Source organism: Xyrauchen texanus, chromosome 48, assembly GCF_025860055.1.
Source record: "Xyrauchen texanus isolate HMW12.3.18 chromosome 48, RBS_HiC_50CHRs, whole genome shotgun sequence".
Classification (NCBI taxonomy): Eukaryota; Metazoa; Chordata; class Actinopteri; order Cypriniformes; family Catostomidae; genus Xyrauchen; species Xyrauchen texanus.
In genome coordinates this window covers 24,154,175-24,177,840 of record NC_068323.1, presented here as the reverse complement: position 1 = coordinate 24,177,840, position 23,666 = coordinate 24,154,175, and the positions used below count along the sequence as shown (strand labels likewise).

At 41.4% G+C, this 23,666-nt stretch overlaps 1 protein-coding gene across 2 annotated transcripts; it reads right to left on the bottom strand.

The window, feature by feature from the left end:
* Window positions 1-383: 383 nt before the first annotated feature.
* soul4 (heme-binding protein soul4) lies at window positions 384-23,181 on the bottom strand. 2 transcript variants are annotated; one of them, XM_052122133.1, is made up of 6 exons: window positions 18,470-18,585; window positions 6,142-6,345; window positions 5,924-6,009; window positions 5,436-5,577; window positions 4,188-4,371; window positions 384-3,329 (listed from the first exon to the last, which is right to left on the bottom strand). In XM_052122133.1, exons 2-6 carry the CDS (start codon window positions 6,299-6,301, stop codon window positions 3,155-3,157), a joined length of 747 nt encoding a protein of 248 aa, XP_051978093.1. In that variant the 5' UTR covers window positions 6,302-6,345; window positions 18,470-18,585; the 3' UTR covers window positions 384-3,154. The 2 variants fall into 2 exon arrangements, with proteins under 2 accessions (XP_051978093.1, XP_051978091.1); XM_052122131.1 differs by lacking the exon at window positions 18,470-18,585 and adding an exon at window positions 23,132-23,181 and having other exon boundaries at window positions 385-3,329.
* Window positions 23,182-23,666: the final 485 nt, after the last annotated feature.

The window sequence follows — 23,666 nt, the reverse complement described above, 5'->3', positions numbered from 1 at the left end:
AATCTACCCACTGCTTAAGATAAATTCAAAACACTGAACGAATGAAATGCCATTAGTTCAAAAACAGACATACTGTAAATGCAGAGTTGCTGCATGCTTTAGCTTCTTTTGGCTGGCAGAAAAATCTGATATGATTTTGGTTCATTTTGTTATAATGTCAATTTTGCTTCCATTAGAGATTCTGTCTTAGCTTTCATGCTGTAATTATACAGTGAACCCCCAAAATTGTTACATTATGAAATAATGTGAATTTATTTTAATGAAATATTTTCTATCTCAGCATAATATGCAGAGACAACTGGAAGTAAGGGAGTATTCGGGAAGCCTGTTTGAATTTCTTTTTTTTTGCAATTCATTCTTCAATTTATTGCTAAATTCATCCTTTAACTTTAACCTTTATTTTTATTTCTGTAAAGCAAGCTATTCTACTTCTATGCAGATTGCTCTCAAATAAAGCATATTTTTTATTAACAGCAGTACTGTTATTTTAGAAAGCGGGAGTACGTTTAAAATGATCAACGTACTCGTGCAAATGAATACACAATTACAATCTAAACTTTTAATTTGACAAAAAACCAGAAGAAACATGTGAAACTATATTAATATCAATGCTTTCAATAGTTATGCTGTTTAAAAAAAATACTTTCCTCAGATGTTTCACAATCTTATCAGACAATATCAGGTAAAACACAACAACAAAATACATTGATAATTGTTAATGCAGTTGCGTCCAATAGACCAATATTGTAGTTATTAAATCAGATAAAATATTACTGCAAAGAGAAGTTTATCCTGATCAACTGAAGACAGGAACAAGGGCTTTTTCATCTCCCAGATAAAATCAAGTGGTCCCAATCATTTGAAAATGTCTAAATACAATTAAACGTGTAAATGCAAAATCAACAGCATACCCGTGAGAAACCATGCTGCGTTAATATTGTCCACACTGCTTTAAACTTTAATACTTTACCAAAATAATAACTTAACTGGCCCATATGATAAAAACATTTTAGTTTCTGCATTTGAGAATCTACAAAAATCTATACAGTATGAGTTACAAATGGCTTGATGGCCTATTAAATACAGCAAAAATATATTTCACAAGACTTCCAAATCACAATTTAAATGAGTAACTTTAAAATATATATCAAATATGGAGACATTTGTCCATGTTACCAACTGCAAAACATACAATGCAAAATAAAAGTATTATCGTACTCAGTATTTCTGACTTTAACAATGTGTAAGATAAATGTACTCAAAACAAAACTGCGAAAGATATTAAATCCTTGTATTCAGAGAATGTCTAGAATTAAGTTAATTTACCCCATTTGCAAATAGATTTTTCTTTTTTAGGTGTAAATCCAGATCTTAGTCTGTCAATACGCATCAGCTTTTTCATGTTTATGGCCTAATAAAATAATTAAGCCATAAACAATTATATTACTGGAGACTAATGGGGCTTTTCCATTGCACGGCACAACTTGACTCTGCTCGCTTTTTGGGGGTTTTCCACTGTGGTTAGTACCTGATACTTTTTTTTTGTACAACCTCGGTCGAGGTTCCAAGCGAGCCGAGACGATACTAAATGAGATGTAAAAATCCTGCAAACCACTGATTGGTCAGGGAGAATTGTCACTACCAGCATCACTGGATTTCCAACATGCAACATCAAACTGCTAGTTTTAAAGTTTTAGTAACAGTGATAACAGTATCATTTGTTCACGTGACTTTCAAATTGTGAAAAAATAAATGGCTGTGCGCAAAACTACACCATGGTCAATAAACGAGGTGCAGAGCGTAAACTCGTTAGCGACGAGCAAAACAAAAAAGTCTCTCAGGAAGTGTATCAGCTGTTGGCCACACACGGCTACCACCGGACCTACCAACAGTGCAGGGAAAATTTAAATAAACTTAAGTGTCTACAGAACCATCAAGGAAAAGTGGAAGTGGTTTGACCAAATGGATGCTATCTAAACCAGCGAGCAATGGGAGGGAGAGTGCCCTGGACTGGAGGATGGTTTGTTACGTTAACTCTATACTCTGCTTGACCAGCTACTGGAAAGCTTCTAAAACAACCAGGCCAATTTAACTGTGTAACATCACCATGCAACAACTGCTTTATGCAGCACAATGAGCTAGTAGCTAACAGCTAGCGGTCGTGTTATTGTTTTGGTCAGTTTATGTCATGTTTAAAATGATATCACGGCAGTAGAGGTGACACAAATATGACGATCAGCCTATAATCACACCCACGTTGAGGGGCACTAAACTGCAGTGGAAATGAAGCTCAGAAAAGTAAAACGAGTCGAGTTGAGGTGAGTCGAACCGTAAGGTACAGTGGAAAAGTGGCATGAGAGCCTTGGATGCATTTCCCCCATAAATAAAAACTATTTTCCAATTGCATAAGAAAAATTTATGTAATTCAACGAGATCTCTGGAAACAAGGCAATTTTGTTTCTCAAGCAAATATTTCTAGTTTTAAGTTCGTTTAGATATTTTAACAGAAAAACAATACAATAATCTGATAAAGAAAATGTGATTTTGTTGAAATGGCACAAATATCTGTTTTCACACTTAAATTCGAGCCATTTTCATCAACATATACTGCAAATATCATGCTATAATGGACAATGTGGGATTTGTACAGTTCAATCGTGCAAATAGTACATGGAATAATTTGACAATGCCATATTAGAAGACTATGGAAAACCCAGATATGGCATTATCTAAAAAAAAAAAGAAAAGAAAGAAAATAACAGGCAATTCAAGTAGTGTACATAGATCCCATTTAAATCAAGAATAAAACATCAACCCCACTAGCGCAAATCTTCCTTTTTTTTTTACTATCCTTGCTAAAAACATTTCCAGACCGAAGTTAATTCACTGATATTTCTTATGAAAACCTGTCAGTCCACATGTTCACTTTGATATCAACAGAAGGCTATATACAGTGTGTATTTAAATGGTATAATCTATATATATATTCTATTTCGAAATGAAGTTTCTCTATTCATTGATCAAAACAAAAGCTTTGCATAACAGTACACACACAACGATAAAAAGGATAAAGTGGGGTTTGATTGTGACTGGCCCCTCCCCTTCATTTGGAGGCATTAAGCAAACTCGTAAACAGGCGTGTTCTGAAACGTTCTTACGGGCCGCGACGAATGAACCAGATCTCATTTCGACGTTGGGGCACGCTAGGGTTCTCATAAGTGGCCACCATGTAGCGGTCGTGGTGAACATCCTCAGAGTTCCCAATAAGCTCTGAAAGGATGCTAATCTGGCGAGAAATGGTCTCCTCCGTTGTGGTTCCATAAAAAACCCTAGAAAGAAACAAAGAAGTGGTTAATTATAACCAACATTTAGAATGTGTATAGGTCTATAAATTACAGGAATAGAAAAATATTTGATTTAGGGGCCACATATGTCACCTGGAATTAATTTTCAGGTGCAATTTATCAACCTTTTTGCACATTTCCCAGTAAAACGAACCCTAGAGGAGCTACAACAAGGACTTTTAATCACTTTTGCACATATCACGAATTCAACGGCAGATTATCAGATCTTGAACACTTTCTTTTCGCCTTGTTGTTTTTATTATTGTTGTTGATATTTCTCCCCAATTTGGAATTCCCAATTCGCTCTTAAGTCCTCGTGGTGGCGTAGTGATTCACCTCAATCCGGGTGGCGGAGGCGAATCTCAGTTGCCTCCCCGTCTGAGACGTCAATCCTTGCATCTTATCTTGTGGCTTGTTGAGCGTGTTACATAGCGTGTGTGGAGGCTTCACGCTATTCTCCGAGGCATCCATGCACAACTCACCACGCACCCCATCGAGAGCGAGAACCACATTATACCGACCACAAGGAGGTTAACCCAACGTGACTCTACCCTTCCTAGTAACCGGGCCAATTTGGTTGCATAGGAAGCTTGACTGGAATCACTCAGCACGCCCTGGATTCAAACTATAACACCGTAACTCCATGTGTGATAGTCAGCGTCAATACTCGTTGAGCTACCCAGGACCCTCTCGCCATGTTCGTTTTGCAGTGCTATCATTTTAACATGTGTACATCACTGACTACATTTATAATCTAATTCAATTAATTGAAATATATTCAAATTTTTAATAATTATATGAAATCAACTACTAGGAGTCTTGACAGGTGGGGTGCTTGTATACCTGGCAATGACTCTGATGGTGTCCCAGTGGATGATGGTGATATCTGGATCGGTGGGTTCTGGTGGACTGGTTTGGAACTCAGCAGGCAGATAATATGCTGTCACCACATCCTTCATAAATTTACTGCCATCCTCTGAGATCTTAATCTCATTCACAATGGGCACAGACATGCCCAAGTACCGTCCTGCAGAAACAGAGCCAGAAAAAGGACAAAACAATCATATTGTAATTACAAAAACATTTTTAACATTTAAATGCTCACTGTTTCAAAAGTATAACCACAAGACATAAACAATGTGTGTAAACATGATTTCAGTGTGATAAAATCACTAACTAACATTTTCAGTGTAAAGTTCTAGCTAATTACCATAAATTGACTGTAAAAATGCCATTTAAACAACTTTACAGCTCAAATAATACTTGAGATTTAACAGAAGAATTCATGAAAGTGCTTTTATAAAATTATATGCTTCACATTTCTGCCTTCAAACCCTCCAAAAAGTGGCCCCATTCACTTCCATTGTAAGTGACTCAGTGTAACCTCAATTTTAGATTTTTTTGAAGGATGAACCAGTCGAAATTAATGTTTGTGGTAATCACTATTATTCCAAAAATGCTGTCGATTGAGCTTAACTTGTACTGAACCTGGAATATTCCTTTAATATGTGCTCATTTACAGAACTGCCAGTTTTCTTAAAGAGACAGTATCGGTTTTTAGCATGTGTTCATCAAATTAATGTCAATATTTATAAATAGTATAATGTATGCATTACACAATAAGCATGTAACATATGATATATACAATATAATATCAGATTAATGGAAAATAAGGATTTTTACATTTTTAATAATCTAAAATGTGACCAAAAGGATGAAAAACAAATAAAATATAATTTGTAAAATGTATTTTTATAATGTACCTAGTTAGAAGGTCCTTGTATTAACAGCATTAGCTGGGTGAGAATTTCTTTCAAATGTAAGCAAAATTTATATTATAATATGAAATACCCTCATATGAACCAATAATGAATCCAAATCTGAGTCAAATCTATAAAATCTGTATCAATACCCAGTCCTAGTGTTACGGTAATGAGAATCATCATTGATAACAACTAAAGCACTCCAGCCTAGTCCAAACCACAACAAAATGTCAAACAACTTGATTATTAATTTAACATCTAGAATTTGTAAAAACGGGTTTGACATGTCTTGCAAGCGAGCTGTAGGTATGCATGTATGTGCGTTTACCTGTTGAATTCTCTTTGCAGATGAAGCGCATGAGTTTCATGAAGCTATTAGAGATGCTTTGCTCATACAGCTCCTCGCATTTACTGATACATGCCCATTTTCCTGGAGGATACATTCGCTCCTCATACAACACCTCACCGAGCTACACAAACACACACTCATTTTTAAACTTGCAAAACGGTAACTCAAATGTAAGCTGGTTGTAATTTGTACATTCAGGGACCACAATTGAGATCGAGGAAATTTGCTGACCAAAAATATTTCGTATTGGCCATGAAACATGTATTTCATACAGTACATGTCCCACCAAAAATATATTTGTCCATATAACTGATATTATGTATAGTATTATCACAGTTTTTGTCTTTCTGTACATAAAGACCCACTGTGATTTTGTTCCTAAAATATTAATTTGAGTAGCTTAATGTGAGGTTTAATTCACCTGCACATTAGTGTTCATTTTGGACCCAGGCGTGGACTGAGTGTACCTTCTCATGTTTGGAGACCGTGACGGAGGGCACTTGTTCTCGTTCGGTGTTCCTTCTCGTCATCTCCTGAATTGGTCCACTCATCTCTTCAATGTACAACAACAAAAATCAATTCACTACTGATCTGAAATTGGCTGTTTACAGACATTGTCTGTGCATTTATTTTAGTAGTGATGTGAAACGTGCATTGAACATGGATTATGCATTTACAGGTATACCTCTTGGGACAGACACGTGATGTGTCCGTCCGACCACCTGCCAATGGGCAAAAATTCTGTCCTGCTCCTCTTCATCCATTGGCTCAGTGCTGTCGGTGATGTCATCATCCACCTGCTCATCACTCAAGCCATCAAGATCCTCAATAGAGATGAGAGCCATTGTGCCAGATGTCACCGTGACCAGCAGCAGTCAATCAAAAATCTCTTAAAGTCAACAATACAGATTTTAAAATTAAACCATAAATCATAAACTGATCATTCCTACTTATGCAGTACATTCATGTCCCCATTAAATCTTAATATATTAGTGGTAGGGCTGGTGATTTGACTCATTCATTTGGTGCCATTAATTATATGAAGAAAAAAATAAATGCAATTAATTATGCCCCCGACCCTTAAGTAAATTCCAAATAATGAACATTCCTACCATTGGAGCAATTCAAGCATGATTTACTACATTGATGTTGTCACAAATATGTGGCAGTAGGGGGCAGTCAGTGCAACTCCAGCTGTGAAGGCAACATGCCTCGTCAAACCAAGCCCATCAAAGGTGCCCTAACCCTGCCCCCATTCCTAATCCTAACCATATGTAGCCTGTAATGTTGAGTAGCCCTGCCACAAACAATTTCAGGCACCTTTTGCCATGGTGTAAACCCAACAAGAGCAGCACAGTCTTCCACAGATGATGCACTCTTGCACTCAAAAGACGGCCGGACAGAGCACAATAGAATCCATATATGTGCAGTTGAAGTCCGAAGTTTACATAAACCTTAGCCAAATACATTTAAACTTTCACAATTCCTGACATTTAAATAGCAGAAAACAGTCCCTGTCTTAGGTCAGTTAGGATCACTACTTCGTTTTAGGAATATTAAATAACAGAATATTAGTAGAGAATTAGTTATTTCAGCTTTTATCTCTTTCATCACATTCCAGTGGATTAGAAGTTTACATAAACTTTGTTATTATTTGGCAGCATTGCCTTTAAATTATTTAACTTGAGTCAAACATTTTCAGTACCCTTGTACAAGCTTCTCACAATAAATTGCTGGAATTTTGGCTCGTTCCTCCAGACAGAACTGGTGTAACTGAATCAGGTTCGTAGGCCTCCTTGCTCACACACGCTTTTTCAGTTCTGCCCACACATTTTCTATTGGACTGAGGTCAGGACTTTGTGATGGCCACTCCAATACCTTGACTTTGTTGTGCTTAAGCCATTTTGCCACAACTTTGGAGTTATGTTTGGGATCATTGTCCTTTCGGAAGTCCCATTTGCGACCGAGCTTTAACTTCCTGGCTGATGTTGAGATGATGCTTCAATGTAACCACATCATTTTCCTTCCTCATGATGGCATCTATTTTGTGAAGTGCACCAGTCCCTCCTGCAGAAAAGCACCCCCACAACATGATGCTGCCACCCCCATGCTTCACCATTGGGATGGTGTTCTTCGGCTTGCAAGCTTCACCCTTTTTCCTCCAAACATAAAGATGGTAATTATGGCAAACAGTTAATAACCATTTTTCAAAATAGTAAGATCTTTGTCCCCATGTGCACTTGCTAACTGTAGTCTGGCCTAGTTTTGGAGCAGTGACTTCTTCCTTGCGGAGTAGCCTTTCAGGTTATGTCGATATAGGACTTGTTTTACTGTGGATGATGGATGGATGGATGGATGGATGGATGGATGGATGGATGGATGGATGGATGGATGGATGGATGGATGGATGGATGGATGGATGGATGGATGGATGGATGGATGGATGGATGGATGGATGGATGGATGGATGGATAATGTAGATATACCAAACTACGTTCACCACTAGGAGACAGAATGCATCTCCTTCCTGAGCATATGATGGCTGTGTGGTCCCATGGTGTTTATACTTGCGTACTATTGTTTGTAGATGAACGTTGTACCTTAAGGCGTGTGGAAATTGCTCCCAAGTATGAACCAGTCTTGTGGATGTATTTTAAGGTCCAGTGCCTCTTTGCTTGACATCATGTGAAAATCAAAAGAAATCACCAAAGACCTCAGGAAAAAAATTGTGGACCTCCACAGGTACACTTCCAATTCAGTACACCTCCTATCAGAAGCTAATTGCCTAAAGGCGTGACATCATTTTCTGGAATTTTCCAAGCTGCTTAAAGGCACAGTTAACTTAGTGTATGTAAACTTCTGACCCACTGGAATTGTGATATAGTCAATTAAAAGTGTAACAATCTGTCTGTAAACAATTGTTGGAAAAATTACTCGTGTCATGCACAAAGTATGTCCTAAACGACTTGCCAAAACTATAGTTTGCTATGAAATGGAATGTGGTCTTAATGATTCAACCGAAGTGTATGTAAACTTCTGACTTAAACTGTACGTACAATAATAATAATAAAATAGAAATCATAGTAGTTATCATACATGGGGCAGTTAGCCCCAGTTGGAAAATGGCATAACACCCAATACATAGATGTAAAAAAGACTAAGCTTAAACGAAAAAAAAAACAAACTAAATAAACAGCCATCGTGAGCCATTAAGGCCCAAGCATACAGTACTCTATGCAAGCACATTAACTTTTTGCTACGCAAGATCGATTTCACGCATCGTTGCATTGTGAAATGTGTCAGTGCTCAATTCATAATACAATGCATTTCAGCTCACATCTGCTTTTGCGTGAAGTGTGCAAACATTTCAAGCATATAACTCCTATAACTCGCCTATAACTCATGATCAGAACAATCCAAATAAGCGAAAACTGGTCAGTTTCCTTAATAAAAAAAATAAACAACACATCTAGTGCCAGGGCAACAATCAACTGCTTAAACCAATATAATAATATTATATATATAGTAGTGATGCACCGAAATGAAAATTCTGGGCCGAAACCGAAAATTCAGGATGCATGCTTGGCCAAAAACCGAAAAATAATTTTTTTTTAATACCTATTTTAAAATAGTTTTTTTTTTTTTTTTTTTTAAATATAATTGTATTAATATTATACTTTTTAATTAACTTAATGAATTTAATTCATCCGAATTGAAAAACTACAAACACAAATCCAATAAAATGATCACACTTTTATTGAAAGTAGCACAAAAATTGGACAGAAAATATATTATAACAATATTAAATATACTATTATTTATTCAGTTCTTTAACAATCAAATTTAACAGATTGTTTTTAATTTTTTTTACCAATTATCCTATAAATGTAACGTTCTAGAAAACTCTAATGATATGCAAAACAGCAGTCAAGTAATGAACTTAGCAGCTCTAGGCTAGCGCCTTCAAATACAAAAAGTTTAAATATGCTACACAGTCATTTTAATGATAACAACAGACAGAACACAGAACGGCAGAGGGCCTCTAAACGACAGATGTAGCCTCAAGTGAAGAACAAAGTTTTGCAGGGCTAAACAAATTTTAATGTAATTGCTAAGTACAGCAAATTGGACTGCTTTCTCTTTAAGTAAAAGTGTCAGGTTTCTTTTGAAGAACGCTTTCTGGCAACTCAAGAACATGAGTATGGAGGACTAAACATGCAAAAATAATAAATAAATACATAAATAAATAAATGTAATAATAAGAAAATAAATAAAGGATAAATGTCTTGATAAAACAAATATAATTTGTTTTTAATGAAAGTTATTCCTGAATTTATTTTTGTATGATTTTTTTTTCCTTTATTTATTATTTTCTCTTTTTATTTTTATTCTTTAAAAAAAATTTATTATTTATTTATGCATTCATTTATTTTTATATTTATTTATTCCCACATGTATTTATTTCTATATTTAAATATTCCCACATGTATTTATTTTTGTATTTATTCTTACATTTCTGTCTCTTGTATGATAATGATGTGGGTGGCTCCAGCTTACCATTGGCTTATTATATGAAGCGTGTGCTCGATTACTCTTGACTTGTTTTGATGTGACACTAGGTCATAGCTATATCGCGTGTAAACTATAGCTATTTGTGGGGCTATAAACATAAGAGCTTCAGTCAAGCCAAGATTTATTGGTTATACTAAAATCACAAAATAAATGGGGAGCTGTTTCTTCAACAAATCCACAAAATGAGCAAGTTTCATAAATTATATGATTTAACCTTGTCCTTTTCTTTTTGTTTTCTGTGTATATAACTTCATATTTTGATATCTGCAAATCCCTAATATTGTTTTCTGTTGTTATGATTGTTCATTGTAAAAGATACAACCATGCTTCATTTCCCTGATCGTTTATGTATGTATATAAATCTATAGCTGACGCTTCATATCTAGAGAGTGGCGCGACATGCGAATGAAGTGGATAATCACGCATCAAATGACTGTTTCATTTAGAGTAGAGGTGCTGATTGATGTTTTAGGAGAGCTGTATACCGGTATGAATGTAGAAGCACATCCTGGATTGTTAAACTCTCTGCAAAACGTTGCCCTGCATATTCTAAATCTGGGCGAGTCAGGGTGTGTTAAGGTGGGACATCCATCTGCTTCCGATAATACTATTGAGCTCTTAACCAATGATGCACTGGAGCTCCGCAAGGACCGCCTCCCTCATTTACATGTTGCACACAGAAAAGTAAAAATAAATACACGGATAAATAAATAAATATATATGGGAATATATAAATATGGAAATAAATATATGTGGGAATAAATAAATATAAAAAATAAATTAACACATAAATAAAAAAATATGCAAAATAAATGAATAAATAATTAAAAGCTAAAAAGAATAAAAATAAATATAGAAAATAATAAAGGAATAAAGTCATACAATAATAAATTCAGGAATAAATTTAATTAAAAACTAATTATATTTGTTTTATCAAGACATTTATTCCTTTATTATTTTTGGATTATTACATTTATTCATTTATTATTTATGCAGGTTTAGTCCTCCATACATGATATGCTGCACTGAATAGTCTCTCTCTCTCTCTCTGTGCTGGTGCATACCTGCGTGCAATCCACGAAAGCAATGGAAAGCGATCTTCGTTCATGCCCCAGTAGTCAAGAGGATTGTTGCGTTTGCGTGATATGAGCGTGAAGCGATCGACTGTTCCGCAACTGCTTTCGGGTCCTTGAATAACGTATAACGTGCGAGGAAGGGCACCCGGTGGACTTTCTGGTGCCCTCCTAGGGAGTTGGTTACCTATGCAGACTGTGTAGTATATGTACAGGTTGCGGCGGTACTGCTTATTAGTATTATATAGCATTTCCACACCGCTGATATGGCCTTTGCTTGGCAGCGCCTTGATTATGATTAGATCGATCGAGAGTGAAACCTGAGCACTGAGGGGCGGGGAGGTATATATATCGGAGGCCAAAATTTCGGTGCATCCCTAAAATATAGCAAATATTACAATATATACGTTTTTTTTTTGTTTTCAGTTTTATTCATACATTTACATAATATTAAACTATTTTATATTGCATTTCTATTAAATCCAGTCCCCACCACGCAATTAAAAAATAAGAGATAATTCTGACTTCTATCTCACAATTGTGAGATACAGTGTAATCATAAAGTTTTTTTTTATGTTGCAGCATAAATTATAATGCTAAACTATAATGCTTTTAAATTATTTTTTTCACATCAACCTACATTCCATACCCCATAATGACAAAGCAACAAACAGATTTTTGATAACTTACGTAACCTCGGTTCCCTGAGAGGAGGGAACGAGTATTGTGTAAGTAGCTTACGCTATGGAAAACTCTGTTTCTCGAGAAATATTGAAGTCTTTATGTAAAACGCATTGCAGCTGCACAGCAGACAGCAATGAGCGAGGCAGCTCGGTCATTGGCTGTGCTGCAGCAACTTGCTTGAACCAATGACGGAGCGACTCTGAGCCCGCCAAGATGGGCGTGGCTTAGGGCTATATATTAGGCACCCGTCATGAGAGTTCTTTAGGTTCAATCGACTGAAGCGAACTGACCAAGCACCAGCACGGCAGCTTACGCAATACTCGGTCCCTCCTCTCAGGGAACCGAGGTTACGTTAGTAACTGAGTTGTTCCCTATCGAGAGGTCTCTCCTATTGCGTAAGTAGCTTACGCTATGGGAACACCATGCAAAACGGCGTGCGTGCTGACTTCGCTCTATATAGCCAGAGGCAGATGCCTGAGCCTTAAAGCAAAGTGATTATTCCACGAGCCGGCCAACGGCGAGCTACATAATGGGATAGTATAGAGCGCCTTCCAAGGTGGTCCATGGTGGGGTGCTCATAGTACAAACACAAGCACATATCTTATGTACTGAGTTTTTTATGTACTGATATGCATAAAAAATCCTTTAAGTCAGTCAGAGACGGACCTTGTAAGGGAGGAGATAATGCTCAGCGTATACATACTCCAGTCCATTCTACAGTCAGGCTGATAGAATGTTGGAATGCATTTTTTCTATGTACTGATATGCATAAAAAATCCTCTAAGTCGGTCAGAGACGGACCTCATAAGGGAGGAGATAATGCTCAGCATATACATACTCCAGTCCATTCTACAGTCAGGCTGATAGAACGTTGGAATGCAATGAGGGGACCTGTAGGTTATAAAACCTGATAAATGTCGAAGGCGAGGCCCAGCCCGCCGACGCACAAATATCTTCAATGGGTATCCCACTCGACCAAGCCCACGAGGAGGCCATGCTGCTCGTAGAGTGAGCTCTGACGCCTAAGGGGCATTGAAGGCCCTTGGCTTCATAAGCTAGCGCTATAGCATCCAATATCCAGCGCGATATTCTTTGCTTTGAGACTGCGAGACATTTAGTGCGGCCGCCAAAGCATACGAATAATTGTTCCGTCTGTCTGAACAGGGCAGAACGCTCCAAATATACTCTGAGCTCTGACCGGCAGAGTAAATTAGCGTCGCTTGCCTGCTGGGAACGATAGCACTGCCAGAGATATCACCTGTGCTCTGAAGGGTGTGGAGAGCACTTTAGGAATATACCCGTGCTTTGGCCTAAGGACAACTCTGCAGTCGTTAGGTCCAAATTCCAGGCAAGCAGCTTGATGACAGCGCGTACAGGTCGCCCACTCTCTTGACTGAGGCGAAGCCAGCAAGAGCGCAGTTTTGAGCGAGAGCTGTTTAAGGTGCACGGTTCGGAGAGGTTCGAACGGGCACTCTTGAGTGCGCCCAGGACCGTGGGCCAGGTCCCAGACCGAGGGGGCGAGGAGGGTTCATCCTCCTAGCCTCTTAGGAAACGAATGATTAGGTCGCTTTTCCCTAATGAACGTCCTTTATCAGGATTGTGTGACGCGCTATGGCAGCCACATAGACTTTGAGCGTGGAGGGCGTGCGGCCCGCCTCCAGCAGCTCTTGCAAAAAGGCGAGTACACTTGGTATCTCGCGACGATTTGGGGTTCAAGCTCTTGGTATCACACCAATCACTGAACACTTTCCACTTTTGGGCATATAAGCCTCGTAGAGGGTGCTCGCGCCTCAGTGATGGTTCTCAAAACTCCACTGGGGAGGTTCTCGGGAACCCGCTGAGGGGCCATGCATGGAGGGGCCACAGATCGGGCGGGATGAAGAATCATCCCGTTGGCCTGCCTGAGGAGGTCTAGCCTTAACGGAATCGGCCATGGGGCAGATTGCATTATCTGCATCAGTTCTGGAAACCACGTTTGGTTGTTCCAGAGTGGGGCTACCAGGAGCACTGCACATCTCACTTCCCTGATCCGACTGAAGACCTGAGGTAGCATCGTGATCGGGGAAAAGCATACAAGGGGCGGCTCGACCAGACTTGGGCGAAGCGTCCGCGCTCTTTGAGAAGAAAAGGGGCATTGCGCTGCTTTCCCTGGAGGTGAAGAGGTCGACCTCTGCCTCGCCAAAGTTTTGCCATAACCACTGAACTGTCAGGGGTGGAGAGACCATTCTCCTGGGAGAACCTTGTCTCTGGACAGCATGTCTGCTCCCTGGTTCAGGGCCTGGCACATGCGCTGCACTCAGCGAGCGCAGGTGTTGTTGTGACCATAAGATGAGCTCCTGGCCATAGAGTGCAGGGAGCTCGACCTGAGTCCACCCTGGCGATTTATATACTGAAACTACCAGTCATGTTGTCCGCTCGGACCAGGACGTGTTCGCTTTTCAGGTATGGAAGCAGGGCTCTGAGAGCCAAGGCGACCGCTTCATTTCCAGACAGTTTATATGTAGGCGCTTTTCGGGTTTGACCAAAAGCCGGATACAGGCCTGCCCTCGTAAAGGGCCCCCATCCTATTTTGGAGGCATCTGTCGTGATAATTTTTCTCCGCGTATTTACGCCCAGACTCACGCCGGTTTGATACCAGTTGACGGCTTTCCAGGGCGTCAGGGCTTTTATACAGCCGTGATTCGCTCTGATCAAAAAGTGGCCCGAGCGCCACGCTGCGGAGTGGGGACACGGCTCTTGAGCCAGCGCTGGAGAGGACGCATGTGCAACAATCCTAGCTGGAGTACCGCTGATGCCGAGGCCATGAGACCGAGCATTCTTTGAAATCGTTTGACGGGGCGCAGCGCTCGCTCTGAATGATGTTGCAAGGCGCCGAATAGAGAGCGCAGCTCTGATGAGAGGCGGCTGTCATCTGCACTGAGTCTAGCACTATTCCCAGAAAAGAGATATTCTGGCTGGGGATAGCACGCTTTTGCAAAATTGATTCTCAGACCCAGGCATTCTAGATGGCTGATAATCCAAGATCTGTGCGTCGTTAACTGACCCTCTGATTGTGCTATGATTAGCCAATCGTCGAGGTAATTCAGTATTCGCACTCCCGCTGTCTCAGGGGAAAGTGCCACGTCCATACATTTCGTGGAATGTACGGGGACCAATGATAGGTCGAATGGTAGTACTGTGTACTGGTATGACTGTCCTCTAAAGCTGAATCTCAGAAAAAGCGCTATTGGAATGTGAAAGTAAGCGTCTTTCAAATCCACTGATAGAAACCAATCCCCGGCGTAACTTGCGCAAGGATATGTTTGGTTGTTAACATTCTGAACGAGCTAATCATTAAAGCTTTGTTCAGATGTCTGAGATCTAGGATGGGGCGGAGGCCACCGCCCTTTTCGGACGAGAAAATAGCAGCTGTAAAAACCCGCCTCGCTCATACAGGGAGGAACAGTTTCTATAGCGCCCTTCTCTATCAGTTTGAGCACCTCCGTGCGTAGAACATGTGACACATCTTTCCTCACTTTCGTCTCGACCACCGCTGAAAAGCGGGGTGGTCTGCGAGCGAATTGAAGTGAGTAACCGTGTTTTATTATGTTCAAAACCCATTTCGAAATGTCGGGGATTTTTTCTCAGGCTTTTGCTCGCACAGATATGGGCTGAATGCTGGCTGGGGGCATGTCGCTGTGACGTATGGGCCCCACCGGCAGATTGCCTTGTGCTAACACTGAGTTTACAGCTCTCAGAGGCGCAGGTGCGCGCTGAGCAGCCGTATTGAGTGCCGAGTGCAGAGGTGCGTGTGAGAGTACAGGCATGTGCGCTATCTCCGAAATGCTTGCACCATGAGTCGGAGAAATGCTTGAAACTGTATGAACAGAGTTTTCGGGTGGGGGTGCATACATCGTAATAGGCACGCGCGCCACATTCATAAAGCTTCCCGCTTTTAGCGGGGCGTCTCTTGGCTCGCGCATCGCATCTGTGATGTTTGCGGCATGAGACAGAGAACTGTTTGAAACTGTATGGGCAGCACTTATGGGTGGGGGTGCATATACTGCAGTAGGCACGCGCACCACTTTCATAAAGTCTTCCGCTCGCGGCGGGGGTTTTTTGGCTATGCATACAGTGTGTGTAGGGGTGCATGCAGGACAGCAGGCACACGCGCTACCTTTATAGTATTTCCTGCTTTTACTGGGGAAGTGTTTATAACTGTGGGAACAGTGCTTGTGTGTAGTGGTGCATACATGACAATAGGCACACGATCTACATTTATTGGATGTCCAGCCTGAGCTTGGGAAGTATTTGGCACTGTTTGGACAGTATTGGTATGTGGGAATGCGCACTTTAGTGTGGACATGTGAACCCTTAGTGACACAGGCAGAAAATGACTCTTTTCGTGATTTCTGTGTGTCGCCGTTAAAACGGGCGCTTGATTGCAGGTGAGCGAAGTTCTGTGACTGGCCCATTGACTGCTGTACAGACATTTCCAACCGCCTGTAAGGGGACTGGGTAATGTTTTACATGTTTTAGAGAGAGTGGTCCGCCTTTGCGAGACACGTACTCTCTTTTTCTTCCTATTGCTAGGAAGACTTAAGAGGCTCCGGTTCAGCACGATCTTGGGCCGAGGACCTCGTTGCTCAGGCGGCTTTCTTCGCCAGCGAACGCGAGCGGCGCCGAGCGTCCGCTTCAGGTCTGCTCTTCGGCTTTTGGGAGACGGGAGGGGCCGCCCTGGCTCACTGCTGCTGCTGAGGCGGTCTCTGGTGAGACGAGCTGGAGCGCTTGGGCAGGAAGTGACGATAGCTTGCGTAATCCTTCCGGCCTCAGTGAAGCGCTCAGCTGAATTCTTTACCGCTGATCCGAACAGGCCGCTTGGAGCGATAGGCGCGTCAAGGAATGGCGCCTTATCCACGCCCTTCATCTCCGTTAAGCGCCAGCCACAGATGGCGCTCAAGGACAGTCAAATTAGCCATGGCCCGGCCGATGGATTGGGCGGTGGCCTTCGTGGCTCGCAGGGCTACGCCAGTGGCGCTCGCGCAGGTCCTTGAAAGCTTCAGGTTCAGGTCCAGACTCGCCCATGGTGCGGAGAAGTTTGGCCTGGTAAACTTGTAAAACCGCCATTGAATGAAGCGCTGATGCAGCTTGGCGGGCGGCGTATGCGCCGACCGGCGAGAGCTGAGGTGGATCTGCAGGGCTTCGAGGGATGAGAAGCTTTGGCTTTCCATCCGGGCGTGGAGGGTGGGCACAGATGGTTGGCCACAGCCTCCTCGAGGGGCGGAGTTCCTCGTAGCCTCTTTCTCTTGCGCCGGCCCACTGAGGAGAGCGAGGAAGAAAAAGAAGGCTTCAGGCGAGCAGAGTGTGGGGCTTTCCACGACTTTGGAGTTCGTTGTGCACTTCGGGAAGAAAGGAGGGGTCTCTGTCGAGGGCCTGCCGGCGCTCTGCAGGAACCACTCGCCCAGCCGGCTGCTGGCGGAGTTCTTCCGGAGAAGACCAGTCGAGCCCGAGGTCTTCTACGGCTTTGGACAGGATGCGGACGATCTCAGAGTCCATGCTGGTGCCCGTGCCCGTGTCCGCTGATGTCGATGTCGCGGGGTCGAAACTCGAGCCCGGCCAGTCGTCGGATGCAGCATCAATAGAGAGGCTGTCATCCTTTTCATCGTTGTCCCCTGACGCGCCGAACGAGACGAGACCCACCGCTCTGCTGGAGGGGTGCTGGTCCGTCTTCATAAAATGGACTGGCGGCGGGGAGATCTCAGGCAGCAGTGAAGCATGCGGGGACTGGGCCGGCGTGGACGTCACCGAAGTCTACGTGCTCTGGCAGCCTCTGTGAGCGGCGCTTTTCCTTGCGCAGCTCGAACGGAGGGGCGGCAGCACGGTGGAAGCAGGCTCGATTGCGGCGAAAGCGGCAAAGCGAAGCGCGCTCGGCGAGGCCCAGGGAGTCACATTCGGGCATCCGCCCTGAATGAGAGCAGCTTCTGCGTGGTCCGGTCCCAGGCAGCGAGTGCAAATGATGTGACGATCCCCATCAGGAAGAGGGCCTCTGCACGAGGCGCAGGCTGAAGGCATTTGCAACAACGCCTTGAAAAAAATTGCTCTTTTACTAATCAAAAGCGTCACAGGGGCGAGCGCTTGCAGTAAATGATATAGCGCTGCGCGCCGGATGGCGTAGCAGAAGGCTTCGAAGGCGGCTGAAGATGCCGGCGTCCTCTTAGCGGTCCTGCTGTAGGCTTTTCGACGGCGGGCGAAAGACTCCAACAATCCGGAGAATCCAGCGAAGACAAGGTCTTTGCTGAAGGAGATTAAATCTAAAGAACTCTCATGACGGGGCCCCTAATATATAGCCCTTAGCCACGCCCATCTTGGCGGGCTCTGAGCGCGCGAGCGCGAAGCACGCGCCCATTGGTCGCGCGTTCAGAGTCGCCCCCGTCATTGGTTCGAGCAAGTTGCTGCAGCACAGCCAATGACCGAGCTGCCTCGCTCATTGCTGTCTGCTGTGCCGCTGCAATGCGTTTTACATAAAGACTTCAATATTTCTCGAGATACTGAGTTTTCCCATAGCGTAAGCTACTTCCGCAATAGGAGAGACCTCTCGATAGGGAACTGAAATATCACATTGTGACGTAAGACTCTGTACTTAGTTGAAGCACCTTTGGCAGCGATTGCAGCCTTTTGGGGTATGATGCCACAAGCTTTGCACACCTGGATTTAGGGATTTTCTGCAGATCCTCTCAAACTCTGCCGGGTTGGATGGTGACCATCTGTAGACAGCCATTTTCATGTCTCTGCAGAGCATGCTCCACTGTGCTCTTGGGAACCTTCAATGCAGCCAAAAAAATTTTTTAGCCTTCTCCACATATGTGCCTCAACACAATCATGTCTCTGTGCTCTGCAGGCCATTTCTTTGGTTTTTGCTCTGATATGCATTTTCAGCTATGAGACCTTATATAGGCAGGTGTGCCTTTCCAACTCATGTCCAATCAAATAAATTTGCCACTGGTGGACTCCAATAAAAGGGAATGGGATGATCCTGAGCTAAATTTAAAGTGTCATAGCAAAGGGTCTGAATACATATGTCAATGTTATATTTCAGTTTTTTCTTTTTATTGCATTTGTAAGGTTATCACGTTTTTTTTTTTTTTTTTGCTTTGTCATTGAGGGTTATGGATTGTAGGTTTTTGTGAACAAAATAAAGCATTTTAGCATGAGCTGCAATATACCAAAATGTGAAAGAAAATGAAGGGATCTGAATGCACTGTATAAAGTCACAATTTCGAGAAATAAACTCGAAATTGCAAGATATATAGTAGCAATTGCGTGATATAAACTGGCAACTGTGTGATAAAAACTCAGAATTGCAACTACTTCTCACAATTTTGACTTTATAACTTGCAATAGCCGGATAAACTCGCAAGTGATCATTTATAAAGTTGAAATTATAAAGTCAAAACTATTTTTCTATTTCTACTTCAGAATTTGCAATATAAAATCACAGTTATGAGTTTGTCAGGCAATTGCGAGATTATTTGTTATCATTAGTTGACTTTTGTTGTGGCATTTCTCGTCATTGTGCCATGTTCTCTCGATGCGACAATCTTACAAATATATCATTAGAACAATGAAGGTAAAGAGTAAGGCAAGGCAAGTTTATTTATATAGCACATTTCATACACAATGGTAATTCAAAGTGCTTTACATAGAAGAGATTAAAATAAGAATAAAAAAATAAGAATAATTGAAACAGTTTAGAATATAAAATAAAATAAAATACAGTACAAACAGTCGGACACACAGTGGCACAGTGCTCATTCAGTAAATGCACAGCTAAACAGATGTGTTTTGAGTCTGGATTTGAATGTGACTATTGTAGGAGCACATCTGATCTCTTCTGGAAGCTGGTTCCAGCTGCGGCTGGCATAATAGCTAAAGCAGACTCTCCTTGCTTAGAGTGAACCCTTGCTATTTCTAGCTGATGTGATCCTAATGATCTGAGTGATCTGTTGGGTTTATATTCAGTGAGCATATCTGCAATATATTGAGGTCCTAGCCCATTGAGTGATTTATATACCAGTAATAATACTTTAAAATCAATCCTAAATGTAACTGGGAGCCAGTGTAAAGACCTGAGGACTGGTGTGATATGTTCATATTTTCTGGTTCTGCTCAGAATCCTGGCAGCAGCGTTCTGTATGAGCTGCAACTGTCTTATGGTCTTTTGGGAAGGCCAGTGAGGAGTCCATTACAATAATCCACCCTGCTGGTGATGAAAGCATGCACAAGTTTCTCTAGGTCTTGACTGGAAACAAAGCATCTAATTCTTGCAATATTTTTCAGATGATAGTATGCTGATTTAGTTATTGTTTTGACATGACTACTGAAACTAAGGTCTGACTCTAGAGACACACCAAGATTCCTGACTTGATTTTAGTTGTTTGACCCCTAGCGTCAAGGTATACATTCACCTTGAGAACTTAATCTTTGTTTCCAAACGCAATGACTTCAGTTTTGTCTTTGTTTAACTGAAGAACGTTTTGGCACATCCAACTGTTTACTTCATCAATGCATTGGCACAGGGAGTCAATGGGGCTGTAATCGTTAGGTGATAGGGCTAAGTAGATCTGTGTGTCGTCTGCATAGCTGTGGTAAGCAATTTGGTTCTTTCTCATTATTTGGCTCATTGGGAGCATATACAGGTTGAACAGGAGTGGCGCAAGAATTGAGCCTTGAGGGACTCTGCATGTCATGGACGTCCACTCAGATTTATGGTCTCCTATACTCACATAATAACCTCTCCCTTCTAAGTATGACTTGAACCATTTTAGGACCATCCCAGAAAGCCCCACCCAGTTTTCCAGCCTGTCAAGAAGTATGTTGTGATCGACAGTGTCAAATGCAGCACTGAGGTCGAGTAGTACCAGTACTGATAAGTTGCCTGTATCAGTATTTAAGCGAATATCGTTTATTATCTTTATGAGCGCTGTCTCTGTGCTGTGATGCGATCGGAAACCAAATTGAAAATTGTCAAAGTATCCATTTGAGTTCAATAATTTGTTCAGCTGATTGAAGACAACTTTTTCAATGATCTTGCCTATGAAAGGAAGATTTGAGATCGGTCTATAGTTGCTTAATATGGTCTTATCCAGATTGCTCTTTTTCAAGAGGGGCTTGACAACTGCAGTTTTTAGGGAGTTTGGAAAACTCCCAGAGAGAAGTGAAGAGTTTATCACTTCTAGGAGATCTGCTTCTAAACAGTTGAACACACTTTTGAAAAAAGATGTGGGAAGTGTATCAAGGGCGCAGGTTGATGTTTTAAGGTGCTGTACGGTTTCTTCCAAAATTTTGCCATCAATTTCTTTGAAATCAGACATAGTAACTGAGAGCATTTCTCTGGGAATCTGGCTTGGAGGGTTTGTCAGCCTCTCTACAGTCGCAAAAAGAGTGCGTGTGTTGTTTAAGTTGCTGTTTATAATATTCGAGAAGAAAGTCTGTCTAGCTTTGCCTAGTTCCATATTAAAAGCATGGATGCTGTCTTTGTAGATGTTATAATGGACTACAAGTTTTGTTTTCTATATAACCATGGGCATACTATACTATATGGGCATAAAACATCTGAATTAAAACAGTCAACTTTTTTGTAGCTACACAATTAGGGGTGAAAACATTTCAAAACACTTCATACATTTCCTATTAAGGAATTTTCCCACAATCGGAGCAATTCTAGCTTGAATAAATTTTTTGCCAATGTTTTTGCGAGTAGCAGTCAGCACAGGGCAGTCAGCGCAACTGTGCAGACTTATGCCTCCTATACACTGCATGACATTCAAAGATGTCGGATTGTGGTACCGTTCATATTACACAACTGTCTGTCATGTCATGGAAGTCGTAGAGTTTTCAAATTACACAAGGAATTGGCGACAGGGGTGAAAACATTTCAAAACATTTCACTATTGACGAATCTCCAACGACTCTGCCTGGACTCCAAATTATGTTTCACAACAGATTAAATGCGAGAAGTCATACGAGATAAGAAAACAAAAGCATGATCATATTTTATGCATTTCAGAATATGATATGTATGTTTTTAATCATATCTTTTATTGGTTACAATAAGAAAAAGTACCTCCAACTGAAAAATCGACCTATTTGCTGACCTGATTGTGTAAGAGAATTGTCAACTTCTCTCCAACTCTTCTCTTTCTCCACCCGGTTGTGCTACAGTTCAGATGAAACATAAAATAGTCACTGGTGCTCCTGCCAATGTTCCACTAATCTTTCCTTCATTTCTTCGGTCCAATGAGACTCTTGATACAGCAGTCATGCTAGTTGATGTTCTGTTGCAGGTGCATCAGGACTCCTCCCACTGAAACTTCCAGTGCCCCGTTTCTTGCTCTCTCATTGGCTGTAGGTCAACGCTGCAGTTGAATTCAGTCATACATATTTTACATTGCACGAATTGGAATCGCAGACACGTCCAGATATAAAAACATACACATCATATTCTGAAATGCACAACATATAATCATGCACTTGTTTTCGTATCACTTCTCGCGTGTACTCTGTAGTGAAACAACATTTGGAGTCCAGGCAGAGTCATCAGGGATTCGTCAATAGTGAAATGTTTTCACCCCTGTCGCCGATTCATCATGTCATTTGAAAACGTTACGACTTCAATGACAAGACAGACACAGTAGCACAGAGAACGGTACCACAATCCGACATCTTTGAATGTCGTGTTGAGTATAGAAGGCATTACAGGCCAAATTCGGTGCCGCGGACCAGAACAACAATATCCCGTAGGAAACACTGAGACAGTTTCACCTGTGCCAACTAGGTTTGTGTTGCGTTGACTGAGTATATACACACAGTGTGCAAGTTCACCTCCCTGAATATATGAGATCTGGTTCACTCGACCAGTATGAAGTACATTGTACATTAACATGCATGCAATGTTTTACAAACACAAACAATCCAGAACCAGGAAGCATATGAAAACATTGACCTAGATTCAATACAAACGCCAGCCACAACTGCCATTGCATGTACTAACATGTACAAAAAGCACAAATGTCAAGAATACATCAGGACTGTATTAGTCAAATCGTGGCGAGGAGCAAGCAACACAGACAGACAGACAGACTGGTGGTGGTTGCACGCGACCCCATCAATACAACCACATACAGTTATTATAATACTTTAATGGTTTCCACTTACCACTAAAAGTAAACTGAAGTAAATATTTTGCATTCAGCCGCAAATTATATCACTTACAGCCTTCGCACGCTAACATTATATCAAACCGACAGTTCGTGCGAAATAACATGAATAAATACAAAGTTTGATGAATATAAACGATGACCTACTTACCTCGCAGAGTCTCGAAGACACAACAGAAGCAGACTCAATTGGGATTTGAGTCACACTGCGCATGCTCGGAGGAGGGATCGGTCACGTGCTGCTCCACATGTTTACAAACACCATTTCACAGAGGCAGTTTTACAAGTGTCGTCAATAAAGAACTGCTTCGATTTTCTTTTAAATACTGAATGCAATTCATGACTCACTTTAAGTTAATGGTCCTTACTAGAATAGAGTATAGCCTACAAGCAGAAAGCTGCCTAAAACATATCTTCTACCTGGCAAATTAATTTAATACAAGGATGACAATGTACAGTTCCCAGCTAGCACATCTCCAAGATGTCTGTTTAAGAGGTTTTCAACTGGAAAGCATCGCTTCATAAACCCATAAACCCCTCAAAGACATCTGCAGAATGTCTTATTGACATCTCATAGAGGTTTTGGAGATGAGCAACCAATGTGGTCTTCCAGATGTAAACACACATCAAATAGACATCTGCAAACAAAGAAATTGACCTGTCCCATATGGAATTTATGAATTATT

Bases quoted from the DNA above. Each gene is read 5' to 3' on its own strand.
- soul4 (XM_052122131.1), bottom strand. From the start codon at position 6,301: ATGGCTCTCATCTCTATTGAGGATCTTGATGGCTTGAGTGATGAGCAG. The intron at 5,578-5,923 runs GTACACTCAGTC...GTGTTTGTGTAG, and splicing joins CGGTCTCCAAACATGAGAAG to CTCGGTGAGGTGTTGTATGA. The intron at 3,330-4,187 runs GTATACAAGCAC...GTTTCTTTCTAG, and splicing joins ACCATCAGAGTCATTGCCAG to GGTTTTTTATGGAACCACAA.